Source organism: Plectropomus leopardus, chromosome 15, assembly GCF_026936395.1.
Source record: "Plectropomus leopardus strain MGB_pleo_1.0 chromosome 15, ASM2693639v1, whole genome shotgun sequence".
Lineage (NCBI taxonomy): Eukaryota > Metazoa > Chordata > Actinopteri > Perciformes > Serranidae > Plectropomus > Plectropomus leopardus.
Genome location: NC_142190.1, coordinates 13281162 through 13302959, shown reverse-complemented (window position 1 = coordinate 13302959; position 21798 = coordinate 13281162). Strand labels below are relative to the sequence as shown.

At 38.0% G+C, this 21798-nt stretch overlaps 1 protein-coding gene across 1 annotated transcript; it reads left to right on the top strand.

The window, feature by feature from the left end:
- The first annotated feature begins 19008 nt into the window (after positions 1-19008).
- Positions 19009-21798, top strand: LOC121952602 (heart- and neural crest derivatives-expressed protein 1-like). Its single transcript, XM_042499374.2, has 2 exons — positions 19009-19839; positions 21099-21798. The coding sequence occupies exons 1-2, from the start codon at positions 19360-19362 to the stop codon at positions 21192-21194; spliced, it is 576 nt and encodes a 191-aa protein (XP_042355308.1). The 5' UTR covers positions 19009-19359; the 3' UTR covers positions 21195-21798.

The following is a 21798-nucleotide window of genomic DNA, read 5'->3' as shown; positions in this document are numbered from 1 at the left end:
TTATAGAGATTCTACCATTATTTTTACAACTGGCGACTGTGTGATCATCCCCAAATCATCCCCAGCAGAACTTCACCCAGCTAAGAAATTCTGTGAAATATTCTGAAAAAACAAACAAGCAAAAAAACAAACAAAAAAAACAAAAAACAAAAAACAAAACAAAATAAACCCTAACAAGGTTTTTTTTTTTTTTTTTTTAACTACTTGATTATATTGTATATACATTTTATTGTGCTACATTATGGACTACCTATGGTTTCAAAGTTTTCTCCACACTGTTTGATTGTACAGCATTTTTAGTCACAGACATTTTATGCAAATAAATACATGGGTATTGTTAGTGCATAGATGGTTAATGACTGTTACAACTTAAAAATAACAACACATTTGAAAATATCCCACAATCAGATTTCATACCTGTTATTTTTGTTTTATTTTCAAGCATCATAGTCTTATAAGTTTAGTGTCCTGTGACTGGATTCATTTTACTTTTTAAAGACCTTCTTGTCACAGAAGCCCGTAGAGAGACTGGCTGAGGCGAGCCATGGTTTTTTATTTACAAAAGAGTTAAACTAGACGAACTGACAGGGGCAAAGTTGAGTTTGTATTTTAAAGTGTACCAGGCACACGCATGTTTGAGGTTCAAAAATGTCGAGACTTGAACATTTATCACATTGCTGTGTTTCGTGTGTGCCCTCTGGTACAAGATATTATCACAGATCTGTACAAGTCTTTACACTGACACGGGAGGTCCCATGGTTTGGATGATGATGAAGGGTTTCTACCCAAAAGCAGCTGAGCATTATATGTTGTTGTTTTTTTAAATTTTAAAGTACAGACAACACAGAATATGGAATTATTGAAGTGGACTGCAGTGTTACTGATGCTTTGTCTCACATTTTTACTCAGTGAAAGTGAAAACTATGTTCAGGAGGATAAAAACAGTGTTTAAACCAGACCAGATCTGCTTCATTTACCAGAGACATCCCATCAGTGGCATCTGGATATTTTGTATTTTGTTGTCTCAATGCCACCATGACTGACACCCACTTGACTCATCATTCAGTTCATGGTAAAATATGCCCCAAACTGCTACTCCATTAAAAACACACTTCACTGAGTGCCAAATAAACTACCTGTCATATGTTGTGTAGTTGCTTGTAACCATAATCTCAGGATGGAGGAAGGATTTGATTTCTAAATGTAATCTTGCGTGCAGTTTTCTGTTTTCAAGCTCACGGAGGTCTGGAGAAATTCAAGTGCAAAATTTGGTTAGAAATGGACCGGAGACACAGCTGACCGTTGTTATAATTTCAAACAATAAAATTATGCCTCAGAGAAGTTGTTAGTATCAGACAAAGCTGAAAACAAGAGCTGTTTCCATTTTTTAACAGTATTTTTTGCCAGACTTCTGTCTTTCCAAGAGGAACTTTTAACTGTACAAGATTAAGAGAGATGGGATGTAATAGCAACAAGTTTATAAATTTATATACATTATTTTATTTTTGGATAAAATCTTAAATCTTTTTACTTATAGAGGTAAACTCTGCTGAGAGAAACACTCTGTTTCAGGAAAGATCTCTTCACACTGACACAGTTACAGCTATTGCATGTCTGTTTGTCCTGGAAGTGGGACCCCTCCTCTGTTGCTCTTCCTTCATATTTAACCTGCTGGATATTCTGAAAAAAAGCAGAGGTGGTTCTGATTTTTGCTAGTTTGCTACATAAATCAAAAGATCATCTGCCAAAAAGAATTGACTTTGTACTAATGTTTTTTTGATACATGCAGCCTTTGAATCTTGTAAGCTGACTCTATTGCTGCTGCAAAGAGCTGGGACAGTCCTTTCCAAAAATAATTAATCAAATAAAATATTTGCTTTATTCTAAACAAATAAGGCCATTAATGAAATAATGATGCTTTTTAGCATCCACGGCCATGACTGAGTGATCTGTATTATTGTTTTTTACATGTTGCATAATGCTAAAGTAAGTCCTTGATTCCAATATCAAATCAACTATGATCTCTGCTAATTTATTACATGTAACTTTAGTAAAGTTTATTTTTATCACCACACTTTTTTTGGTTTGTTTTTTTTAATCTTTTCAGGACTGTAATCTTAAGGTCTGCTGGTTTTAGTCATTTCCGTTAAAGACTTTTTTGTGTGTGTTTCCTTCTCTAAATTGAGGGGCTAAGGATAAAGAGCCTCATATGTCGTACAGACTGGAATGGCAAATTTCCTAATTTGTTGCAAATTTGTGATTTTGGGCTGCGCTTTATAAATAAAATCAACTTGACCATCTTGAAGTAAAACATCAAGCTGCATCAATCATCGATCTATAGCTTCAAGAGATGTTTTGAAGATACACAGAAATAAAAAAGCTTGCTGAGTTTTAATTTTATTTGCTTTTATGTTTCTTAGTTTTAAAGATGCCATAGTTCTGTCCTGAGGATCAAATAAGGGAGTTTTTCTGCAGATGATGTATGAGGTCAAAGGGAAACATGACTTCCTCACAGGACTTCTGTCTTTCTCTCAGTTGAATGAAACTTCTTCTGGTTCAAAGTCATTTGTCACCTGGTCAGTGGGTATGTTAACAGGACCATTTAGGAGTCAAAATGGCAGCATCAGCAAAACACTCACGTCGCTCACCTGCAAGTCATGGGCAGAGAGACAGCAGAGGCCATAACTTCACAAAAAGCTGCTCTGTCGTAATAAGCAACTCCCTCACTTCCCAGCATTGCTCATAATTTAGCCTCCGTTATTTAGATTGAGAATAACCGCCGGCGTAATTCGTTCAACTCAGTGGCAGGCAACACAAATGCTTCGCATGCAAATGAGGTAAATGTGTACACCAAATTACAGCTTGTCATCCTGCATAACGCAGCGGCTAGCTGGACGATTCACAGGAGCGATTGTCCAGACAAGGCAGCACGGGTGGAATAAGAAAAGAGCTGAATGAAAATCTCCACGAGGCAAAGATGATTTCTTACTCTCTGAGGCTGCGTTTTGATTGGATTACGGTACAAATGTGTTTTGCAGGGGATAAATCAAAATGCTGTTATCACTGCCGAAAACTGGCAGAGATGAGGATTTGGGGAGCTGGACTCACCTCACAGATGGATCTGAGTAACAATATTCACATTCAAAAGCTCATTCTCATACTTTATCACATACTGTTCTTGTTTTATTTTGTTGTGTATGGACGTGTACATGCAGTCTAATGCATGGCAGAGGTCATGTGTTAGAAGCCCTGCCATAAAAAAAGCCCAAGGGGCAAAGGGGGGAGAGAAGAAAGCCGGCAGAGGAGGAGGAAGCGGGGTAGGAGGGGGAGGGCGGTGGCAGAGGAGGCGTCTGTTTTTCCTCAGGAGCTCGGCTGCAGAGCGAAGTAGACGTGGAAAAGCCGGGGAATGGGAAAATGGAGCAGAGAGCGACGTGATCACGCCTGAGCCGAGCTCCTAAACCCCACACTTGGTTTTACTAGACTCAGCTCTGTTAAGTTCTGTTCTGATCAGTTGTGTTTGGGTTGACTCCATCAGCTCAGGATTTGCAACAGGTTTTTCAATGTTTCACCTGAAGAGCACAAGCTCCGAATTCCCTCTCAAACCTCTGTCAAGTGGCCGTCTCATGAAATGGTCAGAGGTCTTAAAGAAACTAAGTGATGCAGCAAAATGTAATGTAACTATGGTGGAGTTATGCATTTTCTCAAAAGTCTTTGTCTATTCAGGCAAACCGCAAAATTAAAAGGATAAATAGTAGGAAATTACACACTGATTGCTGTAACAGCAACAGTAGCGCAGAGTCAAGAGGAAACTTTTTGTACGAGTACAAAGCTATAGTCCATCAATCTTCAATGCATATACTTATTTTGTGCGAGTTTGTGTTTTGGTTTATATATACTTGCTCCCTTGTTGGAATTAGAATCGTTTACTTTTGCTATGTTTGGTAAAGAATAAAACAGATGTATTAACGTGTTTTTGACTTTTGAAGAAAGAAATAAGTTTTGCCTCACACACGTTTCTTAATAAACAACAGCAGCAAACTTAATTACCAGAGGGAACACATCTTGCGAAGACAAAAACCTTTGCTGTACTCTCAAAGCAATTTTCTTATAGGTGCAGATGCTCTCCTGTCTTTTTCAAGCCTTTAGATTTCTAGTTACTTCTTCTTAAAAATGCTTTAAAAGTTTGATTCAGCTTTCTATGGAGCTCTTCTTGGGTTTAGTTTGCTTCACAATTATAAGAATTACTTGAAAGATAATTTGATAAGTGCATGGTTTGACAACCTGATGTCATCACAACTTGACAAAGAGGCCAATCAGGCTACAACACAAACCAAGTCTTTTTCTTAGAGAGTATTTGACCTGGGTCTGATATCAACATTGTCTGGAGGTCTGTCAGGGGAACCAGGAGGTCCACTGGCACCAGCAGGGCTTAGCCCAGATTGACCCCGAGCCTCTCATCTCCCTTTTCCCACAGGAGGACCGACCTGGGCAGCCACAAAGCACTCATGGTCAGATTTATGTCCCGGCCTCAGAATTAAACCCTGCAATTCTCCAGTCATCTCTGTCTTAGTTGCAATTTAAAGTAGTATTTATTCTCTTTAGAGTATTTTAACATTGAAATGACAATGGCATTTGATATATAGTATTATCAGGGTAAAACATTCAGTTAAGAAGTTTCTTTCAAAATCCAGGCTTCCAGGAGATCTCTAGAAAAATCTGTCTTTACAGCAGCAAAAGTATTTAGTTAGAAATAAACAGAAGCTAGGTGGCAGGAGCAGCATTAGGCAGCATGGCTCAGAAGCAAAAGAGTACCTCATACACCTACATTCACACACTCTTTCATGAGTTGGTTCATGGAGAACAGGGTACCCAAATATTCTTTTAACATAAGCCAAATTTTAAAGCTTTTGCTCGTGTGTGTCTTCTGCCGCAATTCCTCTAATGGTCAATAGAAAGTCTAAGTGTACTAAAATGAGTGATAGGTAAAACCATCAACAATGCATGAATACATTTTTTTGCCTAGGACACACCAGTAGGTCTTTTTTTGTAGATAAAGCCTAACTATGAACCTAGCTACTTGCAAGTTATTTGGTAAAAGTAATATATTTCCAATTAACCCTTTGAAACTTGGATCAACATCACTTTTCTTGTGCTGTATTTAGACACCCTCACAAGTATTTAAGACTCCGCACCCTGAGCAAATTGATTTGATTTATTTTAACATGGGAAAAAAGGCAATGACCAACTTGGCAAGAAGTTTTCTGCACTTGTGATTAAATATTTTAAATTATTTTACAGAATTATTTTAATTTTAAGCCCCTTTTCAGGTCATTTGTTTGTTTTGTTTGTTTCTTTCAGGTTTTTTTCTTTTTTTTTTCTTTTTAGTTAATTATTGGGCCATGTTTTCTTAAGTCTATGTTTCAAATGAGATTATGTGCACAACAATCTTTTGTGAGTGCTCTCTCATAAACCAAGCCTACAGGGGCTGAGTATCAGTACTTGATAGCTTTAAGGTATATACGTATGCCTAAGTGTACCAAGTAGTATCACAATACCTCCAGTCAAACAACACCTGCATCTGAACCGTTTTGTGCCGGCAGTCTTATCCTGGACTACTCTGAATCCCTGCTGGATCAGCAAAGTTTCTGTTGCAGCCATCTCTGTCCTCGTAGCAAACGGTCAGTTCAAAATCTCCCCTGATAGCACAAGCTAACACAGCAGCAGCAGCTAACACCCAACACCAAGCTGTTAAACTTTTCTAACTAACTCCCACCGATACTGAAATGACTCTGTCATTAAACCTGCTTGTAATATTAGGTAACATTAGCCATATGATGCCAACCGTTAGCTCTTCCACCACATTTGTGCAGCTGGGTTGACTCTCATAACTGACCCTGACACAACCCTAAAAGTTTGTGCCTTGGTATTGATGGAATTTGTAGTTAATTGTGCTGTTTTTGTTGTCATTGTTGTTGTTTGTTGATGTGTCTTGTCTTTTCTCCAACATAGTGTCGTCTCTGTCATATCTTTCACTTGTTCTGTGCCTGTGTCACCAAAATAAATGAATAAAGCACATTTTGCGAGTAAAAAATAATAATAATAATAATAACACAAGATAACATTTGCCATGTCATGTGAACAGTTAGCACTGTCATTATGTGTCTGCAGCCAGGTGGGCTCTCATAACTGTCCCCAGCATGGAGCTAGCACATTCCTACAGCAACAATTATAACTCTTGCAATCTTTGGTGTGGTATTGACGGGATAGGTAATTTAGCATGCCAATATGCCACCACAATGTCTGAAATTATGACTGCATTAACCACCACTCCATTCACATTATGGGTTTCAGATGAATTACTCCATTGGTATTGATATTGCTTTAAGGGTACTGGTATTGTCATTAAAAAAATGATAGTCAGCCCCAATATTAACATCCCCAAATCCCTAACATGTCTATACAGGAGCTTAGTTGGAGGTTCTAAGCAGATTACAGATTTTTTTTTTACTTCACTGTAACTGATCAATAAATGTGGATACTGTAAGATAACTTTTTTTGCCTAAATTTCCCAGAGTTCCACTCTCAATGCAATGATATGGTGTAGTTACAAAGCTTTGTAATGCACTATTAATACTTACTTTGGCTCACAGGTCTGGAGAAGGAGCCAAAAGGTGTGAAAAAACATATCAGGGAAAGTCCAGTCACTGCCGCCTCGCCCTGCGATGGCATCCCATGCTGATACTGTAAAGGTCACTCCATCAGCCAACAACACGATATGGTTATGATAAGCATCCAATCAGAACTCACGTTGCTGTGATAAGCATCCAATCTGAGTCTGAGAGCTTGTCGCTGCATTCCTCAAGCTGATCTGACACTATCATGAGGCCTGATGCTGGGAAACAGAGCTGCGAGGCTATTTTAGGGTCTTTACAGATAGGAGGGAGTTTGGACACAGCTGAGACAAACTGCTGTTGCTGCACTCAAAATGTGTTTCTTCAGCCCTCATTGATTTTCTGGTTAAAACTTAGCTGTTGCAAACTTTTAATGTGCTGAAGTATCGTGTGTCAGTTTTACGAATGGGAGATGCAACTACACAAAAATGCATGTTCAAATTTAAGTTTTCATAGTGCAATTGACAGATAAAGTGAAGGTTAAAGTGAGGTAAACTGGTCTACTTTTAAAAACAACTTTCATTGCATATGGAAACTTGACTAAGATTATAAAAAAACAGTCTCTTTCTACAAGTGTTTCTTGTGGTACAACAAGTTGTAAAGTTAGATTTTAAAAGATACAATCCTTACCATTTCTTAATGGATCTTTTTGAGCTGTACTCAAACTCCTGCCACAAAGTGGAGATCCCACCATTGTCTAAAAGAGTGTTTTCCCAAACCTCTCCTTGATTTTTGCAACAGATCTGAATTAAATGATTGATAAATCAAACAGCTTCAGGAGTTCATAACGAGTTGATCATTTGAATCAGCTATGCTGAATCAGAAACAAATATCTAAAACATGCAGGACAAGTGGTACTTGAGGAGAGGTTTGTGAAACACTGGCCTACAACGTTATTGAGTTTTCATGTACAAAATACTCTGGTTTTTGTCCTTATTCTGAACAAAAAAATCCTAATAAGCTGTTTACATTTCTAATGAAAATGAATACTTCACCAACACTCCTGTTTACATTCAGCTTTGCACAGTTCGATTAACATGCCCCAACATGTTATTTATGATGTCAAAGTATGAAGAAGCACAGAAAAACAACTGGAACCACTTGTCATTTTGATTTTTTGCGTTAAAATTGGATTTTTTCACAGTTTCCTACTAGTATCAGACATGGTGGACTCTCTCATTCCTTCCTGCACCTTCTTGAAATGGTAAATGTTGTGATGTTTGCGTATATCCAAAAATCTCCATCTGACCAGAAAAGTGGGATTTTCTTTTGCATGCGTCTCTGCCTCACAGCTTTGCAAATTGTTTGTGAATTGGTTTGTGCACAACATGTCTATGACAACCCAGCACCTGTGAGAGAGGCTGTGTGTTGCAAACTGTAGTAAAGCCCCACTTCTGAATTTGCTGTGTACATGCCCAAATAATGCTCCTAAAACCTCAATAATACAGACATATCTGACGTCTTAATTGGAAATTGCTAATGTTGAAAAATGGCCACATTTGGAATATTTAAATGTAATAAGCTGTCAATATGACCCACATCAAATTTGGAATATTGTCATATTTGGAATAATAGGGGAATATTGGTGTGCATGTAACCATGGCCATTGTGTATTTGATTTCCTTTAAAAGAGGCCCAAATATACCCAGACCACACAAGGCATGTGTCAACCCAGTCACCATAATACATGTTGGCATTCTAGTTTATTTCTGTAAACCATGGATATGCAACATTTGAATAGAATAGAATAGAATAGAATATTCCTTTATTGATCCCCCATTGGGGGAAATTTCAAATGTTACAGCAGCATGAAAAAAGAAAAGTGACATGTAACAAAGAAAATAACAATAACAAATAACAATAAATAAGTAATAAAATAAGTATGTACATAGAGGAAATAAGGTATGTACACATAATAATAAGTAAGTAATAGAATAAGTATGTACACAAAAGAGAATAGAATTTACAAAAATTTGTTGTGCAAATTATTCAGCCAGTGATGCTGATGTTATAGAGTCTTTGCATGTTATTCTCAAGCATATATGTTATAGCTGTACCCTTTTTACATTTCAACAGCGCATCGGTTGACATGTGGCTATGTTTCGGCACAAAAAACAGTTTATTTGGGTAAGGAAAAGATCATGTTTTGGCATAATCGTTGCTGGAAATGCCACCATTGTCTTGCTAAAAAAACTCCTGGCTTTGGTGGCACAATCGCAAAAGGAAATGCCACCAATCTCTCATTAAAAACAAACATCTGATTTTGTTGATTATTGGTCTCCAATAGTAGTCTGCAGCTTGACAGGCATGAGTTTGGGTTCAGGTTAGAAAAAGATTTTGTGTTGGTTTAAAAACACACAGTGTAAGTGACACGGTCCAGGCTATGAATGTCACAGATGTCTCGCAAAAACACCTGATTTTGGTGGCACAATCACCAATGGAAATGCTGCTGGTATCTCGCTAAAAAATAACCAGTTTCCACCACCACCACCCCCTGTTATCAATATTGATATGATACATATGAAACATACACATGTAACATAAATGAGGTTTGCAGAGATGGTCAATACCAAAATGTTCTTTTGGCAACTAAGTTGCATGTGGATAGATGACCACCTACTTTTGACATATAGTGTAGAAACCTTATGAATGAAATTGCTTTACCATTTGTAGTTCTTCTAAAAACCTGTTAGAATAATGATTAACCTCCTCTGGAGAGTGGGACTCAAGACGATGCTCTACATATTGATCTTGTAAGCTGAACCAGGTGTAACGGATCTGTTTGTCAGCCAAAGATTGATGCAGGAATTTGAAAACAGAACGAGCAGATCCCCTAGATTATCTCAGTGTGTCATAAAACAACTCTGGAGCCTGTCTTTGAGGACATCTCGAGCTCACTGTTTCCAAACCTGCAGCAGGTATCATCTGTCCGTAGACGGACATACAGCACTGTGGGTGAAAACATTTTAGCCTGGGTGGCCCCAGTGGGGAAACAAAGCCCCCTCACCCTGGTGTTTAACTTCACTTCCCAACTTCACCTCTCCCAAAGCTCCTTCCAGGTAAAACTAATGGGCGACTCCACATCTGTGGCCCATTCACTGTTTTAATGAGCGGGAGAGAGAGGTGGAGAGAGAAGTGAGTATGAATGGACAAGCAGGGTCTTTAACTAGCTGCGTCTGCCACTAAGAGCCTGTGGGGCAATTATGTTACCAAGCACAATGACCTCAACGCTGTTACTGAGTGTTACTATACACAACAGCCTTCACACAGCTACATCTGATGCATTTCTCTAAAGATTATATTATGTAACTGGGTGATAAATAAGTGTTCTAACATTTAGGACACCTACTTTATAAAACAAAAAAAAAGATTCAAAGTAAAAAAAAAAAGTTTCCCTCGCATGAAATTGACAGAATTTTTTTCTTAAGAATTTTCTTTAACAATGTACAAAAAGGTCAATATATATCGTACATGAGGTCAACACTGCAAACATTATGTCAACTGAAGGCACCTTGTTTTTATGTCTCCACCAATATTATATCAAATACTAAGATTTGTGATCTCCAACAGAATTTCTGAAAATTGGTTGCAAAGCAGGACTTTGTATTGGAGGACCATGACAAAGGAAACACACCAGTAGAAAAACAAATCTAAATTAAATCTACCAGCAAAGAAGCTTCAATGTACTGCTGTATTTTAGCCACCTAAAAAAAATAGTATAACATACACTATATTTTTAATATCACCGCTTTACCACAAGTCACCGAGGCAGCAGTAGACCAACAACTCTGGTGTCCTGCCAAGTAAAATTATTTTTTTTTTGTCAATAGAGTCTTGTGGCTTTGAAGGATAACAACTTCAGTTCCCTGTCAAAAAATCTCTGTCTGACAGCAAGGTAAAGCGATAAAAACATTGTGAATATAGCATACACTTAACTTGATAATGACTGTTCTAAGTGGGCCTTTTCACGCAGCCAAAAGTTAACAATTGGCAGCGTTTGCACAGCATCATTCTGCCTGGAAGTTGTTGTAAACAAACATGATTCAATCTATAACTGAAGATGGGCGATGCTAATTCTAATGCTAATTGAGCCTTTCCTATGATCCATCCATCCATCCATCCATCCATCCATCCATCCATCCATCCATCCATCCATTTTCACTGGGGAAGAATAAGGAAGAAGTTTACTTTACAGAAAATGAAACACAAAAACAGTATAGAATTTATCAAAATAAATACATCATTTAGATCTGTAATGATAAATGAAAACTTGAAAGGCAAACAGTGTTAATTCATTACTACATATAAATGTGCTTAAAAGCACATATGAGGTCATAAAACGATTCCAAACTCACAGCTTTAATCGGTCAGCCAAAATGTTGGCTGCTGTTGTTCCCTTTCAGGTCATAACACGTATTACTCACTCCGTAAAATATTCAGTGGAGTGTTGCAGCCTCTGTGGTGTTAAAATGCTTTTAGAGAAGTCGGTCCCTGAACCGTCTCCACCTCGAGATTTCTCAGGGTCAAACCTTTATGTCGATGTTTTGACTGTCAGCCTCTCTAAAGCCTCTGGGGTCGTCTGACACAGAGCAGCCACCCTCTGTTAAATCTGCTGCTGTGAAATCATTAGAGCCCGACCTGCCGGTGGTCCACGAGTCCAGAGCACAGGACCTGGATCAGTGTGTGTGTGTGTGTGTGTGTGTGTGTGTGTGTGTGTGTGTGTGTGTGTGTTTGTGTGTGTGTGTGTGTGTGTGTGTGTTATTGTTTGAAGGCTTGGTTTGATGCTTCTGACCAGTATAAGTATAAAGAGGGGATCAGAGTAGATAAGTGGAGCTTGTTATTGACACATTTGATGCTGAATTACTGCCGGTAAAACTTCTGCTTTGTAGTTCAAAAAGAATGATAGGTCTGCAACAAAAATCATTTTTATAATCAAATAATCTATCACTTATTCCTTCAATTAACTATTCAGTCATATGATCTTTAAGAAGTCAGTAAATATTATAAAATGGTTCCTGTGTTTCTTTTTGTTTCAAGTTAAAACTGATTTTTAAAAGTCCTTCTTTCTTCTGAATAGTGCTACATAGAATTCAAAACTATGACACAGGGGAGTTCAGCAACTCCTCACTTTTGAAAAACTGGAAAACATTTTTTTAAACATAAAAAATATCTCAAATTATTAAATGATTGTCTAAAAAATGATTGATTAACATAACATTGACCAACTCTGTCCTCTTGATTCATTGACGAGTTGTTTCAGTTTAAAGAATGCCTCACAAACAAACATCCTCACTACTCTGTTTTTACACTGCTAATGTTTCCATGCTGGAGAAAATGTTTCCTGTGTATCACAAAGATAATCATCTTGACAAAGTGTTGATCTCTGTGTTAATGAAAGTTGACTGTGTTAGAATTAATTGGCATCAATTACACAGAATTGATGCCATTGCATGCATTGTGAAGATGCCATCTCTGGGTCTCGGATACTTTAAATGATAATTCAGTTGATTCATCTTGAAAAATAACATGGCATATGAGATTATCTGGCAACAAAAATATTCATTATGGATCTATGTGATGAATTTGACTTGTTCAGTTCACTTCTACACTTAAATTCCTCAAGCTCAGCTGTGAGTCAAACTGTGGAAGATCCTTTCTTTACTGTCTGCTGATAACATTTACGTTTCTGATTCTTTTATTTATTCCAAAGATATTGCTGTTGAAAAATAAAAGCCTTTTGTCTTTGCCAAAGGGTATCTTCTTCCTAAGAGGTTTCAAACCAGTAAGTGTAAAAACTCATGAACTGCTTATAGGATGAATTTGTAGGCTCTTTCTAAAAGCTGGAGTAGTACAACTGACACTCATTTATTTAAGAAGTGCCTGATCATTACTGTTTGGTATCATGTCACCAACTGACCAAACAAACAAAAAAAGTGACAAAGGTTGTTACAGAAAGTGTTGAAGTTTATGTCAGTTTACATCCCTCCGTCCCGTCACTGTCACCTCTGGGGCTCCACATTCCAGCCGTCCTGCTCTTATCTTTATTGGCTGAGGACGGGCAGAATTGTGGCATTTAGAGGACAGTTTGTGGAGCTTTGAGGCACAGATGTACAGAGAGACCACAGACGACAACCACTTATCAATGGAAACATGACAGAAGAGAATAAAATATATACAAGATCAGAAGAAAGCAGCCTCTGACCTGGTGGAGAATTTCCTGAGTCCAGATTTAGAGACAAACTAGAAAGTGAGAGATAACTTTAAAAGAAAGCTGTTGTGAAGTGGCTGCAGTAAAAGTAAATGATCTGGTAAAGCTCCTAAATGACAAACAATCAAGTGTCTCATCTTTAATCACTTGAGCTGCAGCTTAAGAGTCAGCTTGGCAGTATTTGTATATTTGGAAAAACTTTTATTCTTTTGATATCCTGTGCATGAAATATTGCATGTGTTTCATACATGTTTTATTAGTCCAATTCACTAAAACACACCACCTTAAACCAAAGTAATTTACAGCAATAACTGATTTTGCCAAAAATTAACATCACTAATAACTCACAGCCACATCATATTACTGTATGTGTGCTAGACAGTGCCAGGGATATAATACAGTAAATTAAGATGATAAAGTGATGTGAGACATCTAAATGAGATCACAAGCATTTAGATCATATTTTACCAAAACACACCTAAAAAACAAACACAGCTCAGATATTAGATATAGAAGTACTACACATTGTAGTTACATGAAAAAAAAAACAAAACACAACAATGCAGCTAAAAGTTATGAAAATAAAAAGACAATAAAATACAATAACTTAAAAAAACAGCAAATCAACAATTACAAAGGATAAACATTTTGTTGCTGACAAATTGTGAAAAAAATATTCTGGATCTTGTTTCATTTGTAAGGTATAAAGGAACAGAAAACTGATTTCCCAAGGGTGAGGCTGTCCAAAGTGGGGCCCATGGGCCAGAGTTGGACTTAGGTTTGATTCGGCCTGCCAGATGTTTTTAAATACATTGGATTTCCAATTATTATTAATTAATTTCATAATCTGAGAACTGTGTAAAGGGTAAGTAACACTTTTGGACAAAAAGTCAGTTTGTCACAAATTAGTTAAGAAAAAAACTGATGAGGCAGAGACACTGGCTCACGGACAAAGGCATTTCACCTGAGGGAAATAGGGCGCTAGTACCATTTTGCATCTTAACATGGACCACCATTACATTTCAGATGTAGCCCTCAAAGGGAAGACACTTGGGCACCCTGCTCTCAGGCAATCTTAAAGGGTCTGTTCACCCAAATAACATAAAAAGAACTGAGAGAGCCCCCATTTGTTATGACCTGGCTCAAAAGGCCACAACAAATAGGGACACAGACCATTGCAAAGTTGAACAAAATAGTTTTATTTAACCAAATTAAACAAAACTGAAGGCTAACTAAATAGATTCAATGTGGAGTGTGGAAATCAATGGTGTCAGTAGTGTTTGTGCTGCATGAGTGTGTATGGGGGTGTTGTAAAGGTCCATAAAAGCAAAGAACTAAGGCAAAAAAAGCAAACCAAAGAGTGCAGGGAGATGCTGCAGCAAAGCAGAGGGTCAGCCAGAGAACTGGGAACTTAAATAACCTGAGCCCCCTCAGGTGTTCCCAATTGCCCTAATGAGCACCTGCAGGAGAGCACACGCACAGGTGAATCAGCAGCACAAAGATGACACCCAAGGGTCATCACATTTTCTCATTCCTTTTTGGTGGCATGTATGTCCAGGTTCTGAAATACCTACATTTATCGAAATAAGTGCTCACAGCATTGAAAAAATATGTTTAAAAAGACTCTACAGCAACATCTATTTTCAGAAACAATGTCCTGTTAAACAAATATCTCAAAACATGGCGGTATAAAATTAAATTTACTGGGGGTTTTATTATTGCTTTTTTATTTGTCTATTTTTTGTAATTTGTGTAAACTGAGCCTTTAATGCAATACATTTCTAAAAGAAGATTGCACTTAACATGTGTGGGGTATACTGAATTTAACATCCAGCTAAACTCTAGACAGTGGAGTTTGAGATTCAAAACCTAAATTAATATTGGATGAGAATGCGCAGCAGTTGCTTCTCCAAAGATTGATCTTGTTATCTCAATTTCTGATTAGATTTTCTCCAAAGCCCTGTTCTGTTGGTTTGACAAGATGTGAATTGACCTCAATATGACCTCGAGTAGAATAGAATAGAATAGAATAGAGCTGTGTATGTACAAATGGAATATAAATGGTCATTTTTAGTACCTTATTCTACTTTAGCCAGGCCAACAGAGGACAATGAATAACATTTCTTCTCCCATTAGGCACTAGGCCTCTGAAGGACTCCTAGACCGCCATGGCATGACGCAGTTTGCCCAGATTTCCCAGAATGAGGAGGAGCCGCCATGTCTAATTGCACCCATTGGGTTTAATTAGGTTTGCGTGTGAGCATCGATGCCCGCCAGAGGTGGATATATATACTGTAAGAGCCCCTGTATGATAAACATCCAGGGCCGAGCGTGCTCCGCAGCGTTTTCCGTGCTGAGCGTGCTCGGCTTTGAATCAGGGCGAATATTTGTTTGGAAATGTAGAGTTGAGGGTAAGCACTCTGAAGAGGAGGGAAGCAGTGTCTATTGAAAAATCTACATGATGACACAAACAATTATGAGGAGAATTCATAACACGGCCAAGATGGCTCCCTATGACCTATTTTGGATGTTTCCCCTGGCACAGCAGCAAGAGCAGAGAGAGAGGGAGAGAGATGACTGGACTCGATTGGGGTTGAAAGCAAAATATGAAGAGACTATTACTGCTGCCCAGGTCTTTCAGCACCTCCAGCGATAGCAAGTTAAGACAAAAAAGAGAAGACGAGGAGATCAAAAAGAGGAAAGGTTCTGGTTGAAGGTTTGGTGGAAAGTGAAGCATTGAGAGATGGAATGGAGAGAGAAGGAGAAGTTGTGGAGAAAGTGATAGAGAGAAGGGAAGGAGAGAAGGAGTAAGAGGGGGATGGGAGTATAACCAGTATTGTATTTCATCTCTGTGTAGTGGACGTCTTAATCAACAGTGTCAGGTTTTCTTTCAGGAGGCTGCATGGTGTTTTTCATGCTGACAGCGGAGGTAACATGTGAGTGGCAAACAGGACGGAGAGGAAGATGTGTCCCCATTCTGCTCAACAACAACGTGCACAGAAATAATTAGGTATAAAGAAATATTGTTTAATACAGAAATGTGTCAGATTAAACCTGTGCATTGCTTATATTTGTACTGTACCCATTATTCACTTGTCAGTCATTTTGGATTGTAGTTGCCTACACAAAACATACAAATAAAATTTATTTGAAAGTAGATGCAGTGTGGGTTTTTTTAGGGTTGTGCAGTTGACGTCGCAATCAAATTAAAAAGTTTTTTTGTATTATATTAAAATTCTGCCCAATTGAGTGTTGCATATTAAAATCCCAAAATGTATTTAACTCAGCTGTGGTATTTTAGGTTTAGGTTCAGACACTAATAAAATCAAAAGGTATTAAAGCACCTCATGGGACTGCATCTTCCATCATGATTATTGAAATGAGTCATTTTCAGATCATCTGTTTTTATTATTAATTTTCAGTAATTTAAGTAGAAGAATACATCTCAAATTAAAATATGTTTGTTTTCATAACTATGCATGTATTCATTGTCTTTCTGTGCCATGTTGCCTTTAACCCTTATTAATATCAATCTTATTTTTGGATCTGTTTTTTTTTTCTATTGTCCCATTTATTTCTGTTACAGTTTTGGCATGTGTTTTGTCTGTTTTCATGCGGAACACTTTATTTTGAAAACTGCCACACAAATAAAGGCTGTTATTAAAGTTTATCACTATACCATTACAACAGTACACCAGTTCTACTCTAAAGATACAACTGAAGTAAAAGTCATGCAACAAGAGCATAGGTTTCGTTTCAACATTGTGGTGGAGCCATATGAAACGGGGGTTTGGGGTCCTCCACCAGAAAATTTTGAGCATCAAACACTTAATTTTCTGCATTGTATTGAAGTTTTATGCATCACTTTGTGTGATTCTGCATCAGTTTATGGTGTAGATGTATTTTGTTTTTGTTTTTTTAAAATAAAAGTCCTAATTTGATGTTTTATTGGGAAAGACAACTACAAATTCTATATACTGAGGAAGGCATGTCCCGTGCATCCCCCTGAAATCTACACCTATGTCATGCTGTGTCAAAAGTCAAAATCTCATTATGAATGGCTGCCTTCATAGTGTGAAATTAATGATGCATTTAAGTGCAAACAACATTTTAGTGTTGTGTACTGCAAGTGATGCAGCCCCTTTGGGGAATTTTTACCACAGCAATGCGTTTTACGAGTTAATAATATGTTTTGACTGGTAAATCTGAATTTAATAGCAAAAGCACCCCATATATGTGCGTTGAGTCAGTATGTTTTCCTCCAATTTATTGTAAAGTAAAATATAAACATTTACGTAGGTTCCGTTTTCTCAAAAACAAGCAATTTACAAGCGTGCACTTTGTATTTATAATACAGCGATATCAAAAGCAGTATATAGTGGTAGATACAAAATATCGAACAACAATATAAAAAGTGGTGTGCGGAGGATTTTATTGTTTGAAAAATATACGATTTAATTATATCACACACACACACACACACACACACACACACACACACACACACAGAAAGAAAACAATATAAGTCCATTTACCAAGATGATGAAGACTGTGTGAACCTGATACTATAGATATATGTTAAGAATATGAAGGAATACAAAAGGAAAAAAAAGAAAAAAAAAGACTGCTTTGTAAGACTATGCACACTTAGAAATATTACCTGAAGTTTCCGTGCAGTGTTCTGTACATCCGTGTAAAATAAGGGACATAAAGTTGTGACTGATGATTATTTATTGCAACACGGGTGGACGGTGAAATATGCTGCAAACTGCCGTAATGTAAACAGTGAGCAAGCCAGGAGAGCTTTTATGGAATACATGCAACCCTGCTGCACGGTGACACCTCCTGATTTATGGCTGTATTTAGATAAGACGCGGCCGTAAATGGTTTCTAAATAGCGTCAAGGTCATGTAATGTAATGGGATAATGTTTTTAGGCGATGGAGACAAGATGATGTGTATAGTGTGTAAGGAGCTGGGGGGAATTAATGCGGAGATAAAGCCGCTATTCCTTACACTGCTGAGGTATGATGACAACAGGCCGCCGTATGTGTCTGTCCCAAAAGTACCGAATAATTCATCAAACTGTTCATTTACACTTCCCAGAGCGCTCTGACATTCACCTTATGTTTTCACTGGAGAAGTAGAGACTGATAATACTGTCGATATTCAGCCAATTAACGGACAAAACGACCATTACGCTTTTAAGAAAACATGAAATGTCAAAGAAAATCTGAAAAAAGCATTATGCTTAAGGAGCTATAAAGTAGACAAATCATTTTATATTTCCAGAGAAAAATTCATGGCATGGAGCAACACACTGAAGTGGGATTTGAGATTTCATTAGATAGATTGTCATATAAAAATGTCCCTCCAATGTTTGCCCATTCTTCGAAAATAAATTCCTACTAGTTAAATGCGACTATTCGTGTTTTGAAAGTTTTAATCGTTTAAGGTGGGGGTACTAAATCTCAATATATGAGTCTACAGATCAAGTTTGTGCATTGAAAAATGCTTTCTAGTCGAATTATCTGAATACGTTTTTTTTTTTTTTAATTTCGAGTGCGCAACTTTATGAGGAGGTATTTCCAAGATTCCTTTTTTGCGGCTAACCTTTCCTGTAGACTTTTTTTAAAAAAGTTTTTCTTTTTTCCAGTCTTTTCTATACATGTGTTTGTGCAACTAAACTAAACTAAACAACTTTCAGAGCAAAAAGAAAATCCTGATTTCAAATCTCTGCTGTTCATACTTCATTTCATGACAGACCACAAGTTAAGAGGTACAATAACAATTATTTTTGCCACTGAATTACAAAAATCACACCTAATAAACAGCCATAGCCAAACAGTGGGTGCGTAAAACCCGTGCGTAAAACCTCTCCAACCTCAGAAATGACAAAAATACTATTTTAAAAAACAAATTTCGAGACCCTTAAACCTTTTTTTCTCTCATGTGCACGTCTGCGTGGCCAGTAACCAACTCCAACATGCAGATTTGCTTGTGTAGTGCTGTGAGATTATGGCACCATGGCGCATGTTATTACAAACCTCTCCAGACTCTCCTCCCATCCTGGGCGCTTTCCTCTATTGGCTGCCTCCTTTCCACGCTGACATCCAAATCATATAAACCTGGGGGCCTCACACCTTCACCGGGGTCAAATTTCTTGGCCAAATCAGAGCAACCTCTTCGGGAAACAAGAAAGAAACACAAGTGGACCCCAGCACTTCGAGATTTGTCCTCTGGATTTATACACTTTTTACGGCCTATTTCGCCTCGGCTGAAATCGCTTTCAGAATGACGACAATGCAAAAGTTTGTGGATTCGCTTTGCTTGACCTATTAACGCATTTGGGGGGATACACATTAAAGTATTGAATGAGCTCTGCTGGCTGCAGATCTCCGAGCAGAGACCGTTTTGGGGCAGCACCGGAGAGAGACGGAGGGCGACAGAAAACAAGACAACGACCACATTTGTTATCAACATGAACCTCATCGGGGGCTACCAGCATCACCACCACCTGATGCACGAGCCCTTCCCTTTCGTCCAGCGGTGTCACCAGGATGCACCCTATTTCCAGAGCTGGGTGGTAAACCACGGCGAGATGCCCCCGGACTTCCAGATCCAGGCGCCGTACCCGACTGCAGAGCACGGAGCGCCCGGTGCGCCGCACGACGCCCGGCTGGAGGGGCTCCAGGCGGGGATGGGGAAGAGGAGAACGTCGGGGCCGAAAAAGGAGCGCCGGCGGACGGAGAGCATTAACACAGCTTTCGCAGAGCTGAGGGAGTGTATCCCCAACGTGCCGGCAGACACAAAACTGTCTAAAATTAAAACTTTACGCCTAGCGACCAGTTACATCGCCTACCTGATGGACGTCCTGGCCAAAGACACCGGGGAGACGGAGGGCTTTAAGGCCGAAATTAAGAAATTTGAAAACCGGGATCTGAAAAGGAAGCGAGAGCCGGTAAGTTGTAGAAACGCAAAGTTTCATGTTGATCAAAATAACTCAATATAGTTCGATAACTAAGAAGTTTAAGTTTGACTCATTGTGAAAATAACCGCAGGCCTGAAAAATGGGCTAAAATGGAAAGACAACATTTTAAGGTTGAATGAAATGATATGCTCTGATTTAGCAGACTGCAGCAACCATGGAATTCAAAACAAAACCTAAATACCAAATATTGTTTCAAGATTTACAGTTTTAACCTACCTTCCTAGTTTTATTATTATCTAAATTATAAAAACAATTCTCATTTAAACTACAATTAAATTGCATTATTAGCAAAGATCCCTAAATATTTCTGGTGTAATATACAGCCTGCACTTTTAAATTATAGCCTTTTTTTGTCTGTTATGCTCCACTATAACAAGATTAAGGTAAGACTCACAACAGAGCTCACAGCTTATTATCCCAATTAATAATAATAATAACAACAATATTCAACACATCATTAAAAAACGAAAAACGCGGTGTTTAGACAGTTATATCCTCATGCAAATGTGGCAACACACTATTGTTACATTACAAAATATATGCTGATCACCAGGAAGACAACAAGTTATCCTTATAAATATATAGTTACATGTTTTGTTTTGTTTATAAAATTTTCAACCACTTTGAGCTGCATCCCTTGTATGAAAAGTGCTATATAAATAAAGTTTATTATTATTATTATTATCATCATCATCATCATCATCATCATCATCATTATTATTATTATTATTATCCTATTGCATTTACGCGTTAACATTTTATCACAACAGGCATATAGGCCTACTACAGTATAGACAGTAATAAATAGAGCTGTATACAGCATTAACATTCTAAAACTGCAACATTGTTGTTTATTTTGAAACATGCAAAAAAATTCAATATTGCATAATATGTAATATCTAATATAGATTCGTTACATAATTGTTAAATAGTGCCGATTTTAATTGTGTTTAGTCTTATTTGATCAGGGTTCACTAACCTTCACTTCATGAATGCTTGTGAAGTCATGGCCCTGATTGTGTCATTGAACCCCCCAGATTTTCATGTAGGTTACTAACGAAAAACACCATGTATTATAAGACTTTCAGGTGTAATTGGACTCTTGGAAGAGTGTATTTTTATATATGGCATGAATAGGGTATGGATGCTCTCACTGAGCAAACCGAGGTTTCGATGCCTGTATTTTCGCCTTCCCTGCTGATGATAACGTGCTGTATTTGGTGTGGCAGACTGACGGCCTGCAGGAGTCTTTAGGAGCCGAGAAGAAGGTGAAGGGCCGGACCGGGTGGCCGCAGCAGGTCTGGGCTCTGGAACTCAACCAGTGACGCCCCCTCCCTCCTCCTTCACCCCCTAAAAACCTGCTCCGAGACTCTGGATTCAAATCAGATAAAAACCACTGACTGACTGAACCTAAACACACCGCTGTGCACGTGCAATGATGCGCAAAACGAGAGAGAATTAAAGGACAACACGCAAACAAGGTGGGAGGAAAACACCACGATGGACACTGTGTTGATCTTCTCTGCTGGTGTGCTTTCTAAATCGACACACAGATCTGACTGTAGCTGTTTGATATTTGTGGTATTTCTGCCCTTTGATGTTTCCACCCTCCGATACTGTAGACCAGATGTTGCCACAGTGTCAAAAACATCTGTCTCCCCTAAAAATGTGTTTTTGTCTGGCGACAAGTGGTGGTGTTTTCCACATTTGATGGTGCTGGAGCAGAAAATAAATCAATTATAACAAATGAGTGGAGTACATGTAGAGTATGTGGTGTGGTCTGTTAGGAAGAGGTGTACAAAATATTATTTTTTTAAAAAACTCTTTTTATTTTTTTTTTATTTCTGCTCACATAACTGAGTTTTTTGTGTGTTGTCAGCGTGCTGTAAATTGGTTTCACGTCACTGGGAAATTAAATTATGACGAATA

Bases quoted from the DNA above. Each gene is read 5' to 3' on its own strand.
- LOC121952602 (XM_042499374.2), top strand. From the start codon at position 19,360: ATGAACCTCATCGGGGGCTACCAGCATCACCACCACCTGATGCACGAG. The intron at 19,840-21,098 runs GTAAGTTGTAGA...TTGGTGTGGCAG, and splicing joins TGAAAAGGAAGCGAGAGCCG to ACTGACGGCCTGCAGGAGTC.